This window comes from Panthera tigris, chromosome X (genome assembly GCF_018350195.1).
Source record: "Panthera tigris isolate Pti1 chromosome X, P.tigris_Pti1_mat1.1, whole genome shotgun sequence".
Classification (NCBI taxonomy): domain Eukaryota; kingdom Metazoa; phylum Chordata; class Mammalia; order Carnivora; family Felidae; genus Panthera; species Panthera tigris.
In genome coordinates, this window is record NC_056677.1 from 109,274,564 (window position 1) to 109,293,042 (window position 18,479).

General features: G+C 40.1%; 1 protein-coding gene across 1 annotated transcript in view; it reads right to left on the minus strand.

Moving 5' to 3' along the window:
• Positions 1-232: 232 nt before the first annotated feature.
• Positions 233-18,479, minus strand: part of USP26 (ubiquitin specific peptidase 26) — a 54,059-nt gene continuing 35,812 nt past the window's right edge. Inside the window, exon 4 of the mRNA XM_007093589.2 lies at positions 233-5,717. Coding sequence (XP_007093651.1) covers positions 2,733-5,489 — 2,757 coding nt within the window. The 5' untranslated portion in view covers positions 5,490-5,717 and the 3' untranslated portion in view covers positions 233-2,732. The remainder of the gene's footprint in view (positions 5,718-18,479) is intronic.

Genomic DNA, 18,479 nt, shown 5'->3' on the forward strand with positions numbered 1-18,479 from the left:
TCAGCATCTTGATTTGAGCCCAGTGATACCCATCTTGGGCTCCTGACCTCCAGAACCGTAAGATAGCAAGGTCGTGTTGTTGTACGCCATTAGGTTTGTGGTAATTTGTTCCAGGAGCAATAGAAAACTAATACACTGTCAAAGAAAGTTTTTGTATCCATTGATTACTTAGAAATCTGATGTGTAAATTAGAGAATTAATTAAAATCCATCAATAAATAACAGCCACTGAGTCACTTAAGAATTATTTTAATCTTTTATTTAAATAACAGTGTAACACACAGATGGTATGCAGCTGCTCACTGTGCACCTCAAATTTTTTCTCACAGGGCGATGAAGGGTTCCACCCAAGCCATCTGTCTAGGAGGATAGACCCTCCCCATCCTGGATATCCCAACCATCTTCTTCACCTTTTAGTTTAGCCTGCATTTTGGAAGTGCTCCATGCTGAAGAGCAGCATATTCAGGATTATAATACTCTATACTCCACACCAGACATTTCTAAATCTCAAAGCTACTGGCATCTTCATTCTCCTTTCAAAACAAATTAACTTTTCTCTCACTCCTACCAAAACTCCTGCTTCGATGCCTATGTAACTGAGCTCACGCTTAACTATTCTAGAGAGGTCAAAAGCCTGGAATTGTGAGACCGAACTGTCCCTCCCCTCCTCTAAAGGGAACTCCAGCCTTATCCTTCAACCACCACAGCTGCTGAAGTACTACACAACTTGAATAAACAAACTGCCTCCATCTACCTTGCAATCTCCAAGTCTCATTCAGACCTCCTTCTAGATGCACTGTGCTGTGAGCAATAGAATTCCCCAACTTTCGAATCTGGTTTTCCCCTTAAAGGGCATTTTCTAACTTCCCCACACCACTACACTCCAACTCACCTCTTTAAAGGCCTCTGGGATTTAAAGTACCGACAAGCTGTTGGATTAATATAGCCATACCGAGGCCACCCCCTAGAAACAAGGAGGGACACCCATGTTGGTAAAGGTGGAACCAAAAATTCAGTCCCTTCGTGTGATGTGAGAAAGTCTTTTAGTGTAAGTAATTTCTTCCTAACAAAGGTACGAGGTGTTACTGTACCTGCCTCAAAGGCACCTCAAATAGTTTTAAGTTTTATAACGTTATACAAAATCAGTGACAAGTAACACTTTCAAATCCTATAGGTCCACTCTAAAGTGTGCATTGTGTGTTTATTCCTTGAAGGAATAAGGTCACCATTGCTACAAGATATGGAGGAATAAAAGAAATCTGGCATTAGTCTTATAATATTGAATGCAGAGGATTGTTCAAGGCTTCAGATAAAGTTCTGGCAAATCAATGTTCCTTTGAGGCAAATCAAGTGCCTCTTGGAGAAGACTAAAATGACACCAAGAACAGCTGGCTAGCAAATAGGAAAAGTGGGTCAATTTCTTGAGGGCAAATAAATTCTCCATCCTTAAGCTTGAGAGTATATAACCCTTTTGATACTGAGCAAAAGGAGGAGTCTAGCAAACAATTTGGAGACTTGACCTGGTGTTATAGTCTCATTTGCATATGCCCAAGATGATTCATAAATTACCAGATTCATTTAGTATTTATTGACAGGACCATAGCAACTATTTTTTTTTATTGCCAAAACCTCAGCAATTGTTTTTTTGTTTTGTTTTGTTTTTGTTTTGTGTTTTTTTTTTGTGTGTTTTTTTGTTTTGTTTTGTTTTTGGTCAGGACTCCAGAAACTTTTTTTTTTTTTAAGTCAAATCACTGAGTATGATCGGCAGAAGAGTGATTTCTCTGTGTGTGTTTTTTGTTTTTAATAAGTTTCTGAAGGAAAGGCATATGTGAATATAAGAAACAAAAACTGTAATCAAACTCCTTTAGAAATGTAACTAAACATACAACAGCAAAATCCACCAAGATACCTAACACACTACTGTAGTTCTCTAAATTTCTCAAGCATCTGATGGAATCTCCATCAAATTGCTGTTCCCTACCCCCAACAACCCTGACACCCCCCATCAGAGTTGCTGAACTAGCAGTTATGTGGTGGTAGAGAACAGTAGTCCTCTAAATTTCTCAAGCATTTGATGCAATCTCCATCAAATTGCTGTTCCCTACCCCAAACAACCCCGACACCCCCCATCAGAGTTGCTGAACTAGCAGTTATATGGTGGTAGAGAACAATAGTTCTCTAAATTTCTCAAGCATCTGATGGAATCTCCATCAAATTGCTGTTACCTACCCCCAAGAACCCTGACACCCCCCATCAGAGTTGCTGAACTAGCAGTTATGTGGTGGTAGAGAACAGTAGTTCTCTAAATTTCTCAAGCATCTGATGGAATCTCCATCAAATTGCTGTTCCCTACCCCCAACAACCCTGACACCCCCCATCAGACTTGCTGAATTAGCATTTATGTGGTGGGACCCAAGAATTTGCATTTCTCAAAAGTTTCTCCATGATCCTGATGCTGCTGATTTAAAGACTGCACTTAAAATCCACTGCACCAGAATATGGAGAACACAATTCTAGTCTAATAGAAAGGAATACTTATCAGCTGAACTGTGGGATTGACCTATCTGTATTAGGGTTAGAATAGAGATTTTCCCCAAGTGTTTCTGCTTAAATTCTGACCCTGGATGCCATCTGCCTCTTCATCTTTGGCTAGAGTGGAGTTTTCCTTCCATAGAGGAAGTGGTAACCAATGAGGTAGTCAAGCAGATGTGTGCAACCAGGAGCCTGTTCCACTTACTTCTCCTGAGGGGTCTTCCCTGCCTTTGTGTTACGAGACTGGAAGTTCTCTTCCCTTTTCAACAGCTCTTCAAAAATATCATTGTGCATGTAAAAGAAGATGTACCCGGTGCAAAGCCTAGCCTCCTGCATGAGATCTTCTTCGATACTCAATACCTGTAGATCATTGTAAGTGAACCACACTTGCCTCTCAAAGTCATAGGCATCGCTGATATAATGGCCTGAATTTGGGGTCTTCCCAAGATGGCTGACAACACCAATGAGCCGATAGGAATCGAGATCACTCATCTTACAGCTTCTTTTTGGTTTTGTGGCTTCAGTTTCTGACTTCTCCTTATTTAAACATTCTTTTTTTCCAGGGTTTTTATTGGAACCCAGTGCCCCTAGGGAATTTGCTTTGGCCTCCTGGAGACGTAATTCTGCAGGTTTTCTGAGGTTCTTTGCATACCAGTGGGTACGTGTCTTCAAGAGGGTTCCAAGCAGTGCCTGCTGCAGGGCTTGTTCATAGATTTTCATCCATTCATCCTGCTGGGTCTGTTTAGTCAGTTTTTGGAATTCTTTTGGAATTCCGTTTTTTTCACGTTTATAAGTATCTTCAATAGTCTCAGTGCCACTCTTGAAATCTACAAGCGTATTAGTTGTCTCATATTTCTTTTGTTTTAGATTTTCAAACATTTCTTGAAGATAAACTTCGGCAAGACACCTGTCTGGACCACTGGTGGGTTTACCTTCATCTTTCTGGATCTGAGAAAGGGACCTTGCTTCAAGATCCATCATCAAGCCAGCAGCTAATAGCTCTTTTTCAGTGACTGCTCCATTTCCTAAGTTTACTAATTCAGACTCAGTTACATTCAGTTTAGGACATTTTCCCAGGTCTTCTTTCTGTTCTCCATTTGATCCTTCACAGAGAATCTGGCATTTTTGTGGTTCAGACTCTTTGTCTGGTCCAATGTGTGGAATCAGAGAATCATTGGATGCCGAGGTTGGCTTTGTTGAAGGTGTTGATAGAAAGAAGTTTCCAAATTTTATGCTGTGAAAGACTTTTAGGATTTGGAAATCCCTAGTAAGCACATTCTTGCTCACAGGAGGAGGTGGCTTGGTAGTTTCATTACAATGAGATGATATATCTAAATGTGTGGAAATAACGACTTCCTGGTCATCCTTCCTTAGCGACCAAAACTCGTCAAAGGTATAACGTTTCAGATGAACAATAAGAACCCTGGGTAGCCTACTAAATTTGTGCACTGCAACAGAACTCTTATGCTTACATTTCCCACATTTATACTCAAGCTCTTCCGCTCCGAAGAAGAGATCAAAAGCAGACTGAATAGACAAAGGAAGTGATTTCGTTCCTTGTGGAAGGTTGATGGAGAGATAATTATTCACTTCGGTCTTGAGAACAACATGACCACAGGCTTGACAAGTAATAGAGCGCAGCAACTCAAACTCAAAATTACTGATGACGGGACAAACGAGCACTTCAGTGGCAGCACTTCCAGGAAAGATCTGTTGAGCTGGATTCTCCTCTTCAGATTCAATTTTAGCCTTCCATATGGTGTTTAATTTCCCCATGCTCTCTTTCATCTGATCTAAACAGTGACCTAAAAACTCATGAGCATCATTTTGTACGTTGTCAGAGAAAATCTCTGCAACTGATGATATGGTTTTTTTAAGGTTCACAAGTAACCTCTCCTTGATTTTTATGTTATAAATATCTTTCAAAACAAACAGCTGTGCTAAACATATGCTAAGAGCATCAAGGGAAATTTTACCCCATGGGGAATCCTTACTGAATAAATCATCAGCAAATGACGGAATCGAAAATAAGGACTGTAAAACTGCGTTCATGTAACAGGTGTTTCCCAAATTGGGGAGGCCTTGCAAGAGTTTCTCTGGGTACAAGTCAAGGGTCATCTTGAGTCTGTCCCACTCTGGCTTATCTGCACTATACTTTGCTTCCAACAGAAATGCCAAATATATTTTCTCACAAAGCACCTGAAGAACACGAACACCCTGAAGGTAAGGGTTTCCAGTAGAATCGGTCTTGAATAAGTGTTCAAATGCTAATTTCTTATTTTTTAACCTCAATTTTTTCTTCCTATTGTGGCTTACATACCTCAAGGAATTTGTCTTGGATTTCTTATCTCTTACAGAGCTATTCTTTTGCAGGAATTTCCCACCCATCCCTGAACCAGATGATAACATTCTTTTTTTCTTCTCCTGTCCATTTTCTGGTAAATCATTGCAAGTAAGTGTTGATGACTTTGATGCACACAAAGGCTTCTGCTGAAGGTCAGCTGTTCCATGTCCTTCTCCTGTCTCTGAAGATCCACTACTTGACTTATTACATATTTCGTGAGATGAACTTTTGTTGATTTCCTTCTGTGTTGTTGTGCTGGCAAAGATCCCTCCATCCTTAACAGGTTTCATGGATGGTTGATTATTTTGATGGAATCCATCCAAGAACATCTTCAACTCTTCAGCATCTGCAGAAGATAATCCTTCAATAAACAAGAAGCTATTATTTTGGAAAGTTAAATGCAGGTGATTTTGTTTTCCTCCATAGGATCTAAGTACCACATTTTTAATATTATTAGTTAGTTGAAAAGTTGTATATTCTCCAGTGCTGAAATAGACCAGCAGTCTAATATTCTTCTTTCTTTCCACTTTTCCAATGTATGCTTCTTTGGGCTTAGACATCCCCATATTCCTGCTCCATATATGGACAAAACCATGTGCCATTAGAGTAGCCATACTTTACAAATAAAATACAGGTATCTTTAATTATTGACAATCTTGAAGTTCCAATTTGTTTTGCAAGCTCACTTCTGAAGACAACACCAAAGCAATGATTCTTTAGTTCTCTATAAGGATGGCCCTATTTCTAGTGTTGGTTTTATACTAGAGCCTCTTCAGGTTCTGGATGTCCAGCTATTTATTTACCATGAGGGAAGAATCTTGATTTCCACGGCAAGGCAGTTACTGGAAAAAAAATCAAGAAAAATCATTTAAGCTATCAGAGAAAATGCTTGGATAGAACTCAAATTCTACTCCCATACACTAAATCTTTACACTACAATACTAGATTCCATTCTGATTAATTTCCCCACTTAAACTGAAATCATTAAACACTTGGAAGACTTTCAGTAAATAGCTGAAGAGCATAATGAACAGTGTCTCAAGTGTATGCATATAATGTGCTAATCCTCCTGTCATAGAATGACCCCACAGGGCAACCATAATAAGTGAATAAGAGAGTGGAGGCACTAGGCGGCCTTCAAACCAATAATAGATGAATAGCTCTTAATGTCCAGAAATCTAGAGGACTTCATACACAGGCCACTAAATGTAAGTCAATCTACCTCTTTCCAAATCCAGTTATGCTCCTTTCTTTCACATGGCATAATGTGAAGTCCACACATTATATCCCATGTGGGAGGGTCTAACCTATCACTGCTTAAAGCAAATATGTCCAGCCCCAACAAGCCAAGATGACCTGGTATACTCTAAGCAATCCTGATTCTTCTGGTAAGTGTGGGGTAATTGAAAATTCAAAGCCATGCTGAACAAGAACATAAAAAATTCATTACAATTTTGAAAGGTGGTTAAAACAATGACTGAGACCAAGTTCAAGACTGTGTTTACTATGCTTTACTATTGAACAAACAAATGCAGGTAGTATAAACAATTTACAAGAAACAGGATATGATGAATGGAAAGTTTCCCATTGGCTCCCCATTGGCTCCAGTGTTGGTTTCACTGTTATTTGGGAGGTATGCCTCAAGTTTCAAGGTTGGTATAATCCATACAGAGTGAAGAATGCCCCAGGCTAAAAAAGTTAAGAAACCAATAGTCTGGTGCCCTTTTGGCCATTATACCAAGGGTAAAACCAAGTCAGCATTAAGGGTCTGTTATTAACACACATAAATTTCTTACTAAGTCCCAATTAACATTTTTTACTTCTATTTCTTAATGCGTCATCATATGGCCTAGAGAAAAAGTGGTAATGCTCAACATGGGTGAATTATGCACTAAACGACACCATCTTCTGGGTCATTAGTCCTGTTTTCCTCATACCTGCAATTATGTTCATATTCCCTGCCTAAAGTGGAATCACCAGTAGATTCTCTAGGTCAGCTGCGCTGAGGAGAACTGTCATGAGACCTTGCAGTATAACTGGGTCGCCAATACAGACAATGGAAAAATCACATGCAACAACTTCTAGTAGGCTTTCAGTCTTATATGCTCTTTTCCACAAAATACTATCTGAACACCTTTAGGACTTATCTAGCCATCCATGGACAAATACAAGGCATTTTCATCCAGGGTTAAATATAGGACCTGGACAAGTGATTGTGAGATCTGTTCCAGACTACATGGAAATTAAGACTGTAAAGTAACCATTTTTATAATCACAGTCTAACACTGTCCTTCTGATTGGCTAGAATTGCTTCCACACTCTCCTCCAATTAATCACCTCTTGCAACTGACATGAAATGCCTGCCATGCATTTCACACAAGCTAAATTGGTTTAATTTTTGAAATAATCCCATTTCTCTACTCCCCAGGTGCCTTGCCTACTACTAAACCACAAATGAGATAGGTATTTCAACAAATTAAGTGTACCAAGTTTACCTGACTCAGGTCATTTTTGGCTTGAGAACTTCACAGCCATCCATTTTGAACTTCAGTCCAGGAACTCCCCAAACAAGTTCTGAGGTTTTGCAAACACATCACTCATGAAAGCATCTTAGCTCCTTTTAATTAGTTTCACAAAGTTATAAATCTATAACCCCAATTCTTTACATATTAACACTTCTAAGCACATACTGTCTGCTTTGCAACAAGCCAAATATCCCTGGAGATTCTGCTCAGTACTCTGTAGGGTCCCTAACATCACCCTAGCAGAAGGTAAGTAAAAGGCGGCAGTCGGACAGCAAATCACTGATGTAAGGAAAGAGACGTTCCCATTGGGTTGTGAGGAACAACACCAGGACGGTGCACAAAGATCTCCACAACCTCCATGGAAGAAGCTACAGTAGAACCGAAAACTTAACCTACCACCAAGTGCTCTAAAATAAGACAGGAAAATGTCAATTAAAAAAGCCCCACTATGGATAATTCTGCTGGTCATCCTGTATCAACTACAAACGGTCAAAAAATACAGCCAAATGTCCCAGCTTTCCAAAAATGTCTCGAACATCCTATGTAAACATTCACTAAGCTTATGAGCTTGTGTTCAAGGCAAGGACAAATTCTTGAGTACTAAGTGAAGAAACCATTCCCCCAAACCCTAAATGTTCTAAGATGGCATTAAAATGGACTTCAGATATAGTGCCGCTAACAACCAAGACATCATCTGTTGGTAATGAACACTGCTCTCTAAAACTGAATGGATCCTCCTAATCAGTATATGCCCACTGGTATTGACCACAGCATAAGATATGCTAAAAAAAATACAAGGTTTAGTGATTCTCCTGACAAATATTTTCCATTAGGCCAAGTCGAGACCTTAGGTTATGAGGTATCAGAGATCAGTGTGCTTTTCCTCCCACCCCCACCTGCTTCTTCCATGCTTAGCCCTCCACAATACACACTAGTGACTCCAAAGAAGTTCTATTAGTAACTAGCATTCGACTAACACCACAATCAACACTCTACAGTATTGGGCTCACTGACAAAAGTTAAGTCTAAAAATTTCCTGCCCATTGTATGTAGGTTAGAGAGGTTCCTACAGCTAGCTTTGACCACGGGGTCCACATAATATGAGCTAGGTCCCTGTAACTCGAAACCAGTGAGGAAGGATCAGATGTACTTAATCACTCAAAATTAAAAATTTCTGAATTAACTCTATAGGAAACCAATCCAAATTAATGAATAGGTTAGGTTAGCACTTAGCACTACAGATATTTGCATCAGAAAGCATGTGTCCAAAATTAATGGGAAGCTATGTTTTCTCCTACATAGTTAAATACTCTTCCTGAATCTTATCGATGTTATTTACTTGCTCAGTATACACTGTTGTTATGGATAATACTAAAGGAAACTTTTGCTTGGTCCCTATCCAAATTATCAAAAACTCAAAATCGGTGGAGCATAAGTTAATGAGATTCTTGTTTTATCAATTCTTTATCTATCAACCTCTGTTCAGTGGAGATTGCACCTATCCATACACAAAAGTGCATACGCATCCAAGTGAGAGAATGATCGTATTTATCACAGTGGAAATGGGACCATAAAAACATTCAAGCACAGCAGCAGACTCAAGTTGTCTGGATTATTTATAGTTCACTATCCTACTGTAGATGCTAAGTAAGAGTTTAAACTATCTCCTCTCCACAAAAAGAAAGAAAGAAAGAAAGAAAGAAAGAAAGAAAGAAAGAAAGAAAGAAAGACAAAGTTTTCATTGTTCCTAGTTCAACCACTTGAGAGAACCTACAATCCCAGAACGACTTCCAGGCTGCATTCAAAAGTTTTGCAATCCCAGCTGATCTGTATTTATCAAAAACTGTTGTCTGTTCTAAGGGTAGCTGAGATAATATAAAACCCTGATGGCATTTCAACCCTCTAACTTCAAGAGCACAGTTAAGAGACATGTATTTCCAAACTGGTGTGTCCCTGCATCATTCCTTCTTCCTAGTTCAACGTGCTTATGTTTCATTCCAGGAGACTAAAGGAGACTTCATTGAGCCCCCTGAGCATGGAAAGTAAAGATTAGGAGCCATCTTGCTGACATGCAGCTAAAGAGTCTAACCACCACTCATTTTCCTGGCTAGCACATCTTAAGTTTCAATCCTTTTCTTGATTCTGCCTTGTCAGTCAAAGGCTTTTAGGGCTTCTTTGATTGCTTATTTTTAGAAGATTTTCACTAAAATGTATCCATTTTCTAAGACTCTACTGAAGAGCACTATGTGACTATTCTATGTGGACTAAACTAGGCTTCAGCAGTATTGATACTCCAACACTATTCAAAAGTTATGAAGCCGAAGTGTTTTTCTCTTGTTTTATCCACAAACTCAGTCCATTCAACTTGTTTGGTCACCTACTAGCACAACACACCAGACTAGCTGATCTCAAAGCACAGATAGAAAATTCATAAAGCTGCTCTGTTCTGGTCAGATTTGGAGGCATGACCTATGGTGTCAAGAAGTTGACCATAAGGTTAAAAAACTCCTGGTACAAACGTGTGCTTCCTTGTTAATTCACTAATTCACTTTACATTGATCTTCTTGCTCACTGAGTATTTGCTGAGCATCTGCTCTACACTGCAGATTGTGATTTACTGAGTGTGTTCCCAGTGCTGTGTATTGTGGCCAGTGCTCTCAGGGACACAAAGGATGTGAGTATTCACTGTACCTAAGCAATATGGACTGTAAATGTCATCATTGTGTAAACATCACAGTTGAAAAGGGCCTTGCTTCCAATGGGGAAAAGGACCTGGGAAAATATCCTTCCACTGCCATTTTCTAGAGCTTGACACAAAGTCAGGGTGGGAGCATTGTTTAGTAAAAGAGAGGATCTTCTGGAGTGAGATTTCCCAAGCCCCACCTCAAAGAAATTGGCCCTTGGGAAAAATGCCTGCAAGTCCAAGGAACCCAGAAGCCCAGTTAATAATTTTGTATTAAGAAAACTTTATGAGGACTTGTGAGGCTTTTGGAGTATTTATTCTCTATATCATGTATTTGTATTTACTACCATTCATACTTTCATTATTTCAAGAGCAAGAAAAACTTGAAAGCCAATGAGAACGCACCCTTCAAATATGAATACGCATTTCTCATTCCCAAAGCATTCATTACAAACGGAGAAAATTTGGAGGTATTACAACCTGGAGGCAGAAGAATAAACCCTAGAAGGCCCTTTGGGCTCATGACTGCAAGAAAGTTACATCTCTATTGTCAGATCTTTTCCACTGACATCTTATTATATACTTGTGATCATCTATATAAACTCAAGTATGTGTTTATTTCACTGAATAGGTGGAGGTCAAGGTGCAGACGGTGGTTTGGCACAGGTGGTAAGTTTTAAATAGCACTGCATTTCACAACTTTTTACATCTGAAAACATGTGGAGTGAAAGAACAAAGCCATACCTAGCACATGGTGAGAAATCCTGCTCAGTTACCCTAGCAAGCCTCACTGGAAAGAAATGAAGGACCCATGAGGTAGTGTGCTAGTCTCTGTGTGCAGTAAATAGAAAAGACAGAGCCAGATAATTACCATGGAGGTTTCCAATAATTTCTGGGTATCTCTGATAATCCCAAGCAAGAGCTCTAAAAAGCCAAACAACTTCAACTCACATTTATTTTAAACTCAACATAGCTTAGTGACCTTGGATAAGCCAATTCCACTATCAGGGCCCATTCAACTAACTGGAAAGTGATCATCTAAGATTCCTTTGAGGACTCCATTCTATGAGACTATGATTCTAAGTAGGATATACTTAATCATCACATTGGATTTCCCAAGAATGATGTGCATCAAATCTGGGCTTGGAAACTACGGTCACCATACAAAAAATACTGTATGGGGAGTAGGTGAATATGTTGGTTTTGGCAAATGGGAAGAGGGGATTCTCAAAACCCAACTGGCATTCATCCATCCATTCAATCCTTAAATATGTATGGCATACTAGCAAGCACTATGTTAAGCTCTAGGTATGGAAGAATGAAAAGGAGGAAAATACCCATGGTCTCATAAAAGACTTCCTCTAGCAGGAAGACAGAAAATGTGCACACCAGAAATACATACTCTAGCAGATGGTTGTAACTGGTAAAGAAAACATAAAGTTAGGGGGACCAGGGTGTGCCAGTGGTGATAGGGATGTGCTTACTGCCTTCTATAGAGTGGCCTGGGAAGGCCTGACTAAAGACGATGACATTATGTAGCAGGGTCTTGAAGGAATTGAGCGGGCAGACAGATAGATGCAGGATGCTCCAGGCAGGAGGAAGAGTAAGTTAAAAGGCCCTCACGTGGGAGTGTCCTTGGCATGTTAGAAACAGAGAGCAGACCAGTGTGGTTGGAGAACAGTTAAGAGATTTGAAGAGAAAGAAGGTGTGCAAGTTTTGTAAAAGAGCAGGAGAGCAAATGGACCAGAACCCTTGCAAAAGCAGCACAAAGGGCCAACTTACGGCTAGTGGTCACAAATTTACACTGAGACCGATCAGCAGATTTGTGGTTTTCTCCGGCTATATTTAGCAGCCCAGCTGCCATGGTGCAGATGCGTAATAGGCAGAACCTTATATTTAACTTTCCTTGCGATTCTGCCATTCATAAATAACCACGTAAAAGAAGTAAGGGAGCCAAAGGTGTAGAGAAGGGAGTAATTACAAATATGGCCCAGAGAGCGTAAATAGAGACAGAAAACAGAAAAATAGAAAGGCCTAATATGAAATATTGCAGGGTGGGGCAAATGCATTAGGGGGCCAGGAGTTCAGCTCTCATTTCAGTAGCTGTAATCCTGCCCTCTGCTTCTAAGCAGCTGTCAACTGCTTGTAGACTTCCTTCTTCTATTCTCCTCCTGCCTTCCTTTCTGTTCTGTTTATTCCCAACCTGGCCCCAAAGTGGGAAGTAACTAATGGGTAAGTGGGGGGAGTTGCGTGTTAGGGGTATGTGGACAGGGTTAGAGGCATGCACAATCAGACTGGGGGGGGGTAGGGGGAAGGGCACCCATCCCCTCTCTTTTTCACCCTCCCAAGTCTGGGTTAAAGGTCAACACATCAAGAGCGTGTTGCCTCTAGAGAGTTAGCAATTAAATCCTGTCATTATGTTTGGTCCCAGCTTCAGTGCGCATGGCTTTTCAAAATGATTGGATCAGGGCAGACTCTGCTTCTTTCTCTCGTTTAAAGGTGCATTTCTGCACTCAGCAAATGTCCGAGTCATTGTAAAGCAGAGAAATGCCATTATTTTGCCTCTTGACATATACTGCACATAAATCTCTCCATAGGAGGCCCTGACCAAAATGGGAAGAATTCTCCAGACTAGCAAATTGTTCCCATGAACTATTTAGGCTTTGAACCTTTTCTGAGAGACAGCTCTGGCAGAGCATATTTTTTTTGTTTGTTTTCCATTCTTTTAGAATGATTATGTCAGTGTTATTAATAAGACATAGTTGATTAGGAAAACAGAATGCAGATTATTTTCCATAAGTTAAATATGATTTCATCAAGAAAGTGTGGTCTCTCATGAGAAAGTGCATGCTTGTTACATTGAAATTATGATAAATGAGGCTTTCTGGAAATTAATTCCTTTTCTCCTACTGCAACCCTCCTAATATTTTGTATCCTTTCTGCGAAGTACTGCATTCACTTGATTATTCACTTATTAGCCAAAATATTTGTTGATACCTAGTCAACTATGGCCAAGATCCAAAGATGAAGCAATAAAATATCCTTGACTTCAGATCCATTGGGAGACAAATATATAAAAAATGGCAGCACAAGGGGAAGCGTATTAAGTAAGATAAGAAGAGTCAGTGTTACCGAAGGGTCCTTGTGTTTTCTGCCACCTCAGAGGCTTGTAGCATTTTCTCTCTGCCTGGAATTCCCTCATAATTGTCTTGCCTTTTTGTCTCAGTTCTACCCTTCCTTTTAAGACCCTGTCTGAGTCTCACTTCGTTCAGAAGATTTCCAGGCCTGATTTTTTCCTACCTCAGAATTCACAAAGCATTCACTCTTTGTAAGACTCATCACTTAGCCTGTGCTACCTTGTGCTGCTGCTTCTGTGACCTGATCACAAAGTTAACAGGCAGCAGGGAACAGTGAGTTTGTTCTCAATCTGTGTGGAGTGAAACTTTCCTTTGCCAAGGGGACTCATAAAGTTGGACAAGTAGGAGTCCTTTAAGGATTGGGCCCCCAAAATTCTAACTTTCCTCAAGACAACAGTGTCCAAAGTTTTAAACTAAGGACTGACTGTGCAAGAAGGGGTGAAATGAAATTAGATGGAACTGTTACCTGAACAGCAAGTTGACCTGGACATGAGGAGCAGGTTAAGGCAGACAGGATACTGCACAGGTAAAGACTACTATCTATCTATCTATCTATCTATCACGTTTAAAATACATACACACAGGGGCACCTGTTGGCTCAGTTGGTGGAGTACGTGACTCTCGATCTCAGGGTCGTGAATCTGAGCCCCACATTGGACACAGAGATTACTTTTTAAAAAAGGGGAAAAAAAGAATAAAAAAATAAAATGCATACACACCTTAAGGAGTGCACTTGTTGTGATGAGCACCAGGTGATGTATGGAAGTGGTGAATCACTATATCGTACAGCTGAAACTCATATTACACTGTATGTTAACTAACTGGAATTTAAATAAAAATTTAAGATAAAAATAAAATGCATACACACATTTTAATGAAGCAATTCTATTAAAGTTTTGTCCTATAGATATAACTGCAAAACTGTGGAAACCTTTTTAACAATCAGGACCTTTTACTTATATAATTTTAAAAACAATCTATAAGGGGCACCTGGGTGACTCAGTCGGTAAGCATCCAACTTGGGCTCAGGTCATGATCTCGCATTTCACAGGCTCAAGCCCCACATAGGGCTCTGTGCTGAGAGCTCAGAGCCTGGAGCCTGCTTCGGATTCTGGGTCTCCCTCGCTCTCTGCCCCCACCCCACTCACTTGCTCTCTCTGTCTCTCAAAAATAAACATTAAAAAAAGTTTTAAAAACAATCTATAAAATGAAACCTTTTCTTCTTGTCTTGCTATATTGGCAAAGGTGCAAAATCAGTACCAAGAACCACATTATACAAGAATTGCTATGCATGTGAAGAATTTCAATAATCATCAAAGCTAATTTGAACTAAGGAAATGCATTAATAGGGAGCACTGTGGCATTTCCCCCTACCCTTGCATCCGAGTCAAGTTTGTGGTGGGGCCTAAGATTGGGGAGTTGTTTCCAACAGAGACATGTGATTGCATCTCACACCCTTGGCTGCATTCTTACTGAGAAACCAAAATGTTAAAGTCCAGGCTCACATATGAGGGTGTGAGACACCTGGGAAAACTTGGCATGTTTCCCCTGGAGGTGGTGGGGGCCAAAGAAACCGGTGCCTGACTCAAACTGAAAGCACATGACACAGGATGAAGTGGCCCCCATGACAGGGCAAGAGGAGGCAACAGTGGAATCAAGTTCCACTCCCTCTATTTGGAGAGGAAATGGTACAAGATTTGATGTACTAAGTGGAATACAACAACACTACAACCTCATGAGGAAAATTATCCCAAAGGAAGTGTTTGTCAGAAAAATGTGACCCTGCAAGAAAGAGGCTACTGGATACACTGTAGGAGGGTAGGAAATAAGGGAGAATCACAAAAAGATTAGCTCTATCCCCTGGTACTTTCCTGTATGGCAATGTTACCATCCCCCCAAAAGCTTTGAGGAGATACTTTTAAAACTAATGAAGAGGCTTCTGCTGCTGTGGCTTCATCAGAGGTGTTTCTGGCCTCACACGACACAAGGGGGAGCTACAGCATTTTCCATTCCAAGGTAAGGAGGACAGTGATTCTAAGCATCTTCAGCTCACTTAAGGATACATGTGACACAATAAAGCCTAGAAAGAGCTGTGAGGGAATTTGACACAGCCACTTCTGCAGGAAAAATGAACTTGAAAATGCATTAAATGCCATAAGTGCTGGAATGAAAATCCCTCACAATGCCTTCAAAACACAATCTGTCTTATCTGAAAGATTAGTTCCCTCAACAGGAGAAATACAAAGTGGACTGAATTCGTTCCTTATTTTTTTTAACTTATTCTGATATATCCTTAAGAGTGGATTCCCAAAACCCAAGTCATACCTGTAACCCCTAAAAAAGTGATTCTCCTTCATCCCCCTACTTAAGTTCTTCCTCATTCTGTATACCAGAATTGTTTCCTCCTTGTTGCCTTAAAAAAAAAGTGTGTGTGTGTGTGTGTGTGTGTGTGTGTGTGTGTGAAAGAAAGAGAGAGAGAGAGAGAAGAGAGGGAAAGAAAGAGAGAAACTGATAGAGAGCTGTCCAAAATAAAAAAAAAAGTAGTGCTTCCAGTCATCTGGAGCCACACAGCTCCAGCTTCTGGGGCCCCTACCCCACTGTCTGACAAAAACAGACTCTGCAATCAGCTTGGTCATCTTGGAAGGAAAAGGAGCTCACAGTGCACAAATAAGAAAATGAGCAGCTGCTCTGGACTTGTACCCTCGAACAGTCTCTAAGAATTCAACAAACCACATCACCCTTCCCTCATTTCCCTACTGATGTGGTGCTAATGGAGGCCATCCTCAAAGTAAAGAAAGCAGAGAGCTAAGCAGCTTTGCTCCATGTTCTGAGCTATATTTATAAAAAAAGCATAGACAAGGAATCATGCCACCTAGCTTCAGAGAGCCCAGGACCTTCAAAAATAGGGTGCCGAACCTCATCCAATGACTATGCTTCCATTTTCTCCCCAACAGAACTATGGCAAAATGGGAAAGTCTTTACTTCCACTGGATGAACTGTTTTTTTTTTTCAGTTTTTATTTTAATTCCAGTTTAACATACAGTGTTTTATTAGTTTCGGGTGGGTGATATAGTGATTTAACACTTCCGTACATCAGCTGGTGCTCATCAAGTGCACTCCCTGCTTCCCCATCACCTATTGAACCCATCCCCCTGACCCCTTCCCCTCTGGTAACCATCAGTTTGTTCTCTACAGTTAAGAGTCTGTTTCTTGGTTTGTCTCTCTTTTTCTCTTTGCTCATTTGTTTTGTCTCTTAAATTCCACATATGAGTGAAATCATAGGGTATTTGTCGTTCTCTGGCTGACTTATTTTGCTTAGCATTAGACTCTGTAGCTCTATCCACATCACTGCAAAGGACAAGATTTCATTCTTTTTTATAGCTGAATAGTATTCCTTTATATATACATGTATCACCTCTTCTTTATCCATTCATCTATTGATTACTGATAGACACTTGGGTTACTTCCATAATTTGGCTATTGTAAATAATGTAAATAATTCTGCTATAAACTTAGGGGTGCGTGTATCCCTTTGAATTAGTGTTCTTGTATTCTTTAGGTAAGTACCCAATAGTGCAATTGCTGAATCATAGGGGAGTTCTGTTTTTAACTTTTTGAGGAACCTCCATACTGTATTCCAGTGGCTGCACCAGTTTGCATTCCCACCAACAATGCAGGAGTGTCCCTTTTTCTCCTCATCCTCGCCAACACCTATACATGCTCTGAATGAACTCTTACAGAAGAAAAGAAGCCATGAGTAGCCAAGCAGCAGTAGCCTTTAGCGTGAAAGACCTCTCTGAACTTATAACCGATGATCAGCGCTTAGCTCAAATGTTACTGCCCTCCATGAATTTGTCCAACATTCTCTCAACCTAATAGTATCCTTCTTCCCTCAATTCTTGCTTCTTATCTCTGTGAACTTTAAAATATATAAGCACCTGGAGTGTCGCAGGAGACGTGTATTCCTCCAGTATGTAGGCATTGAGAACCAAAATCGTGTACCCCACACAGATTACTGTCTACATTAACAAGGGTCTACTATTCCACTATTTTCATCAATAAGACTGTACTATTTTAAAAGAATCTTGTGCAGGAAGATATAAGTTGCAAATAGCTTCACTGTTCATTCCAGCAACTCTTCAATAGAAAACATCAACTCACAGTTTATGCCCTAAGACTTTCTGAACCTCTTGCATCCAAATCCGTTTTGCCATGCCCACCTATACCCAACCCTCCTCAAGTCCCCCACTCCCATCAGGACAGACTTCCAAGTCTCAATATCCAAGCCTTTCCCTTCTTCTAAAATATAATTAAACTCGGTGAACATGAAATTCTCCATTACAGTGGTGAGCAATAAACTCAGCTGGTTTTTTCTTGACAAGTTGTTCTGGTGATATCTGGGGGCAGGTATTCAACATGCCCATTTGACAAATGTCAAGTCAAGCAATTAATTCACGGGGTGAAACAATGGGTTGGATTTGGCAGGCATAGGGCAATTGTTAAAAGAGCTCTTATTTTGGGGCTGACTTAGAAGTCACTGAAAGGGGTCTGAATCTGATTGGTGTTTATGTCCCTATTTTAATAATTGTACTTTTATAGAGTTTTATTTTTCCATGCATTTGACTAGATACATGAGAGCACACGTAACAGAGTCTACCTACCCTAGTACAGTGGCTAATACCTCAGTGGAGCAGTTGCTTTCTTTTCTTTAGAGTATACTTATTTCAGCTCAATGAGGAAAACACCTCTGGAATTTGGGGAACCACCTAGGCTTATTTCTCTGAGGAGATGCTGCATAACTGTGCAGGTGTTTGCTAGACGTGTCATTCACCACACAAGGTACCGAGACCGAACGAAGGAAAGAAAAATAAATTTGTGACAGCAGACCAATCAATAATACATTGATTTGCTCAGTGCTTCCTTACAAAGGTCAGCATTCATGAGACTTTCCTCTAGAACTTGAAATTTTTTCATTGAAAGAAACCATGAGTTTGCATTGGGCGTTTTCTACTACAGTTGTTTTCAGCAATTTCCAGTGTATTTTTTCAATCTGTGCTGAGAGGTAGCATCTTTAACAATTTCCAAACACTGAGGGGAAGGGATATTTCCCACACAGAATCAGAAAATTTGTCCCACAAAAAAAGTGTCCAAGCTCATTTCCAAATGAGGAAAATAAACCTATATAGATAAATAACCTGCTCAAGAACACAAATTCCCTAATGTTCTTAAAATATCAGTAATATATGCTGTTGAAACACA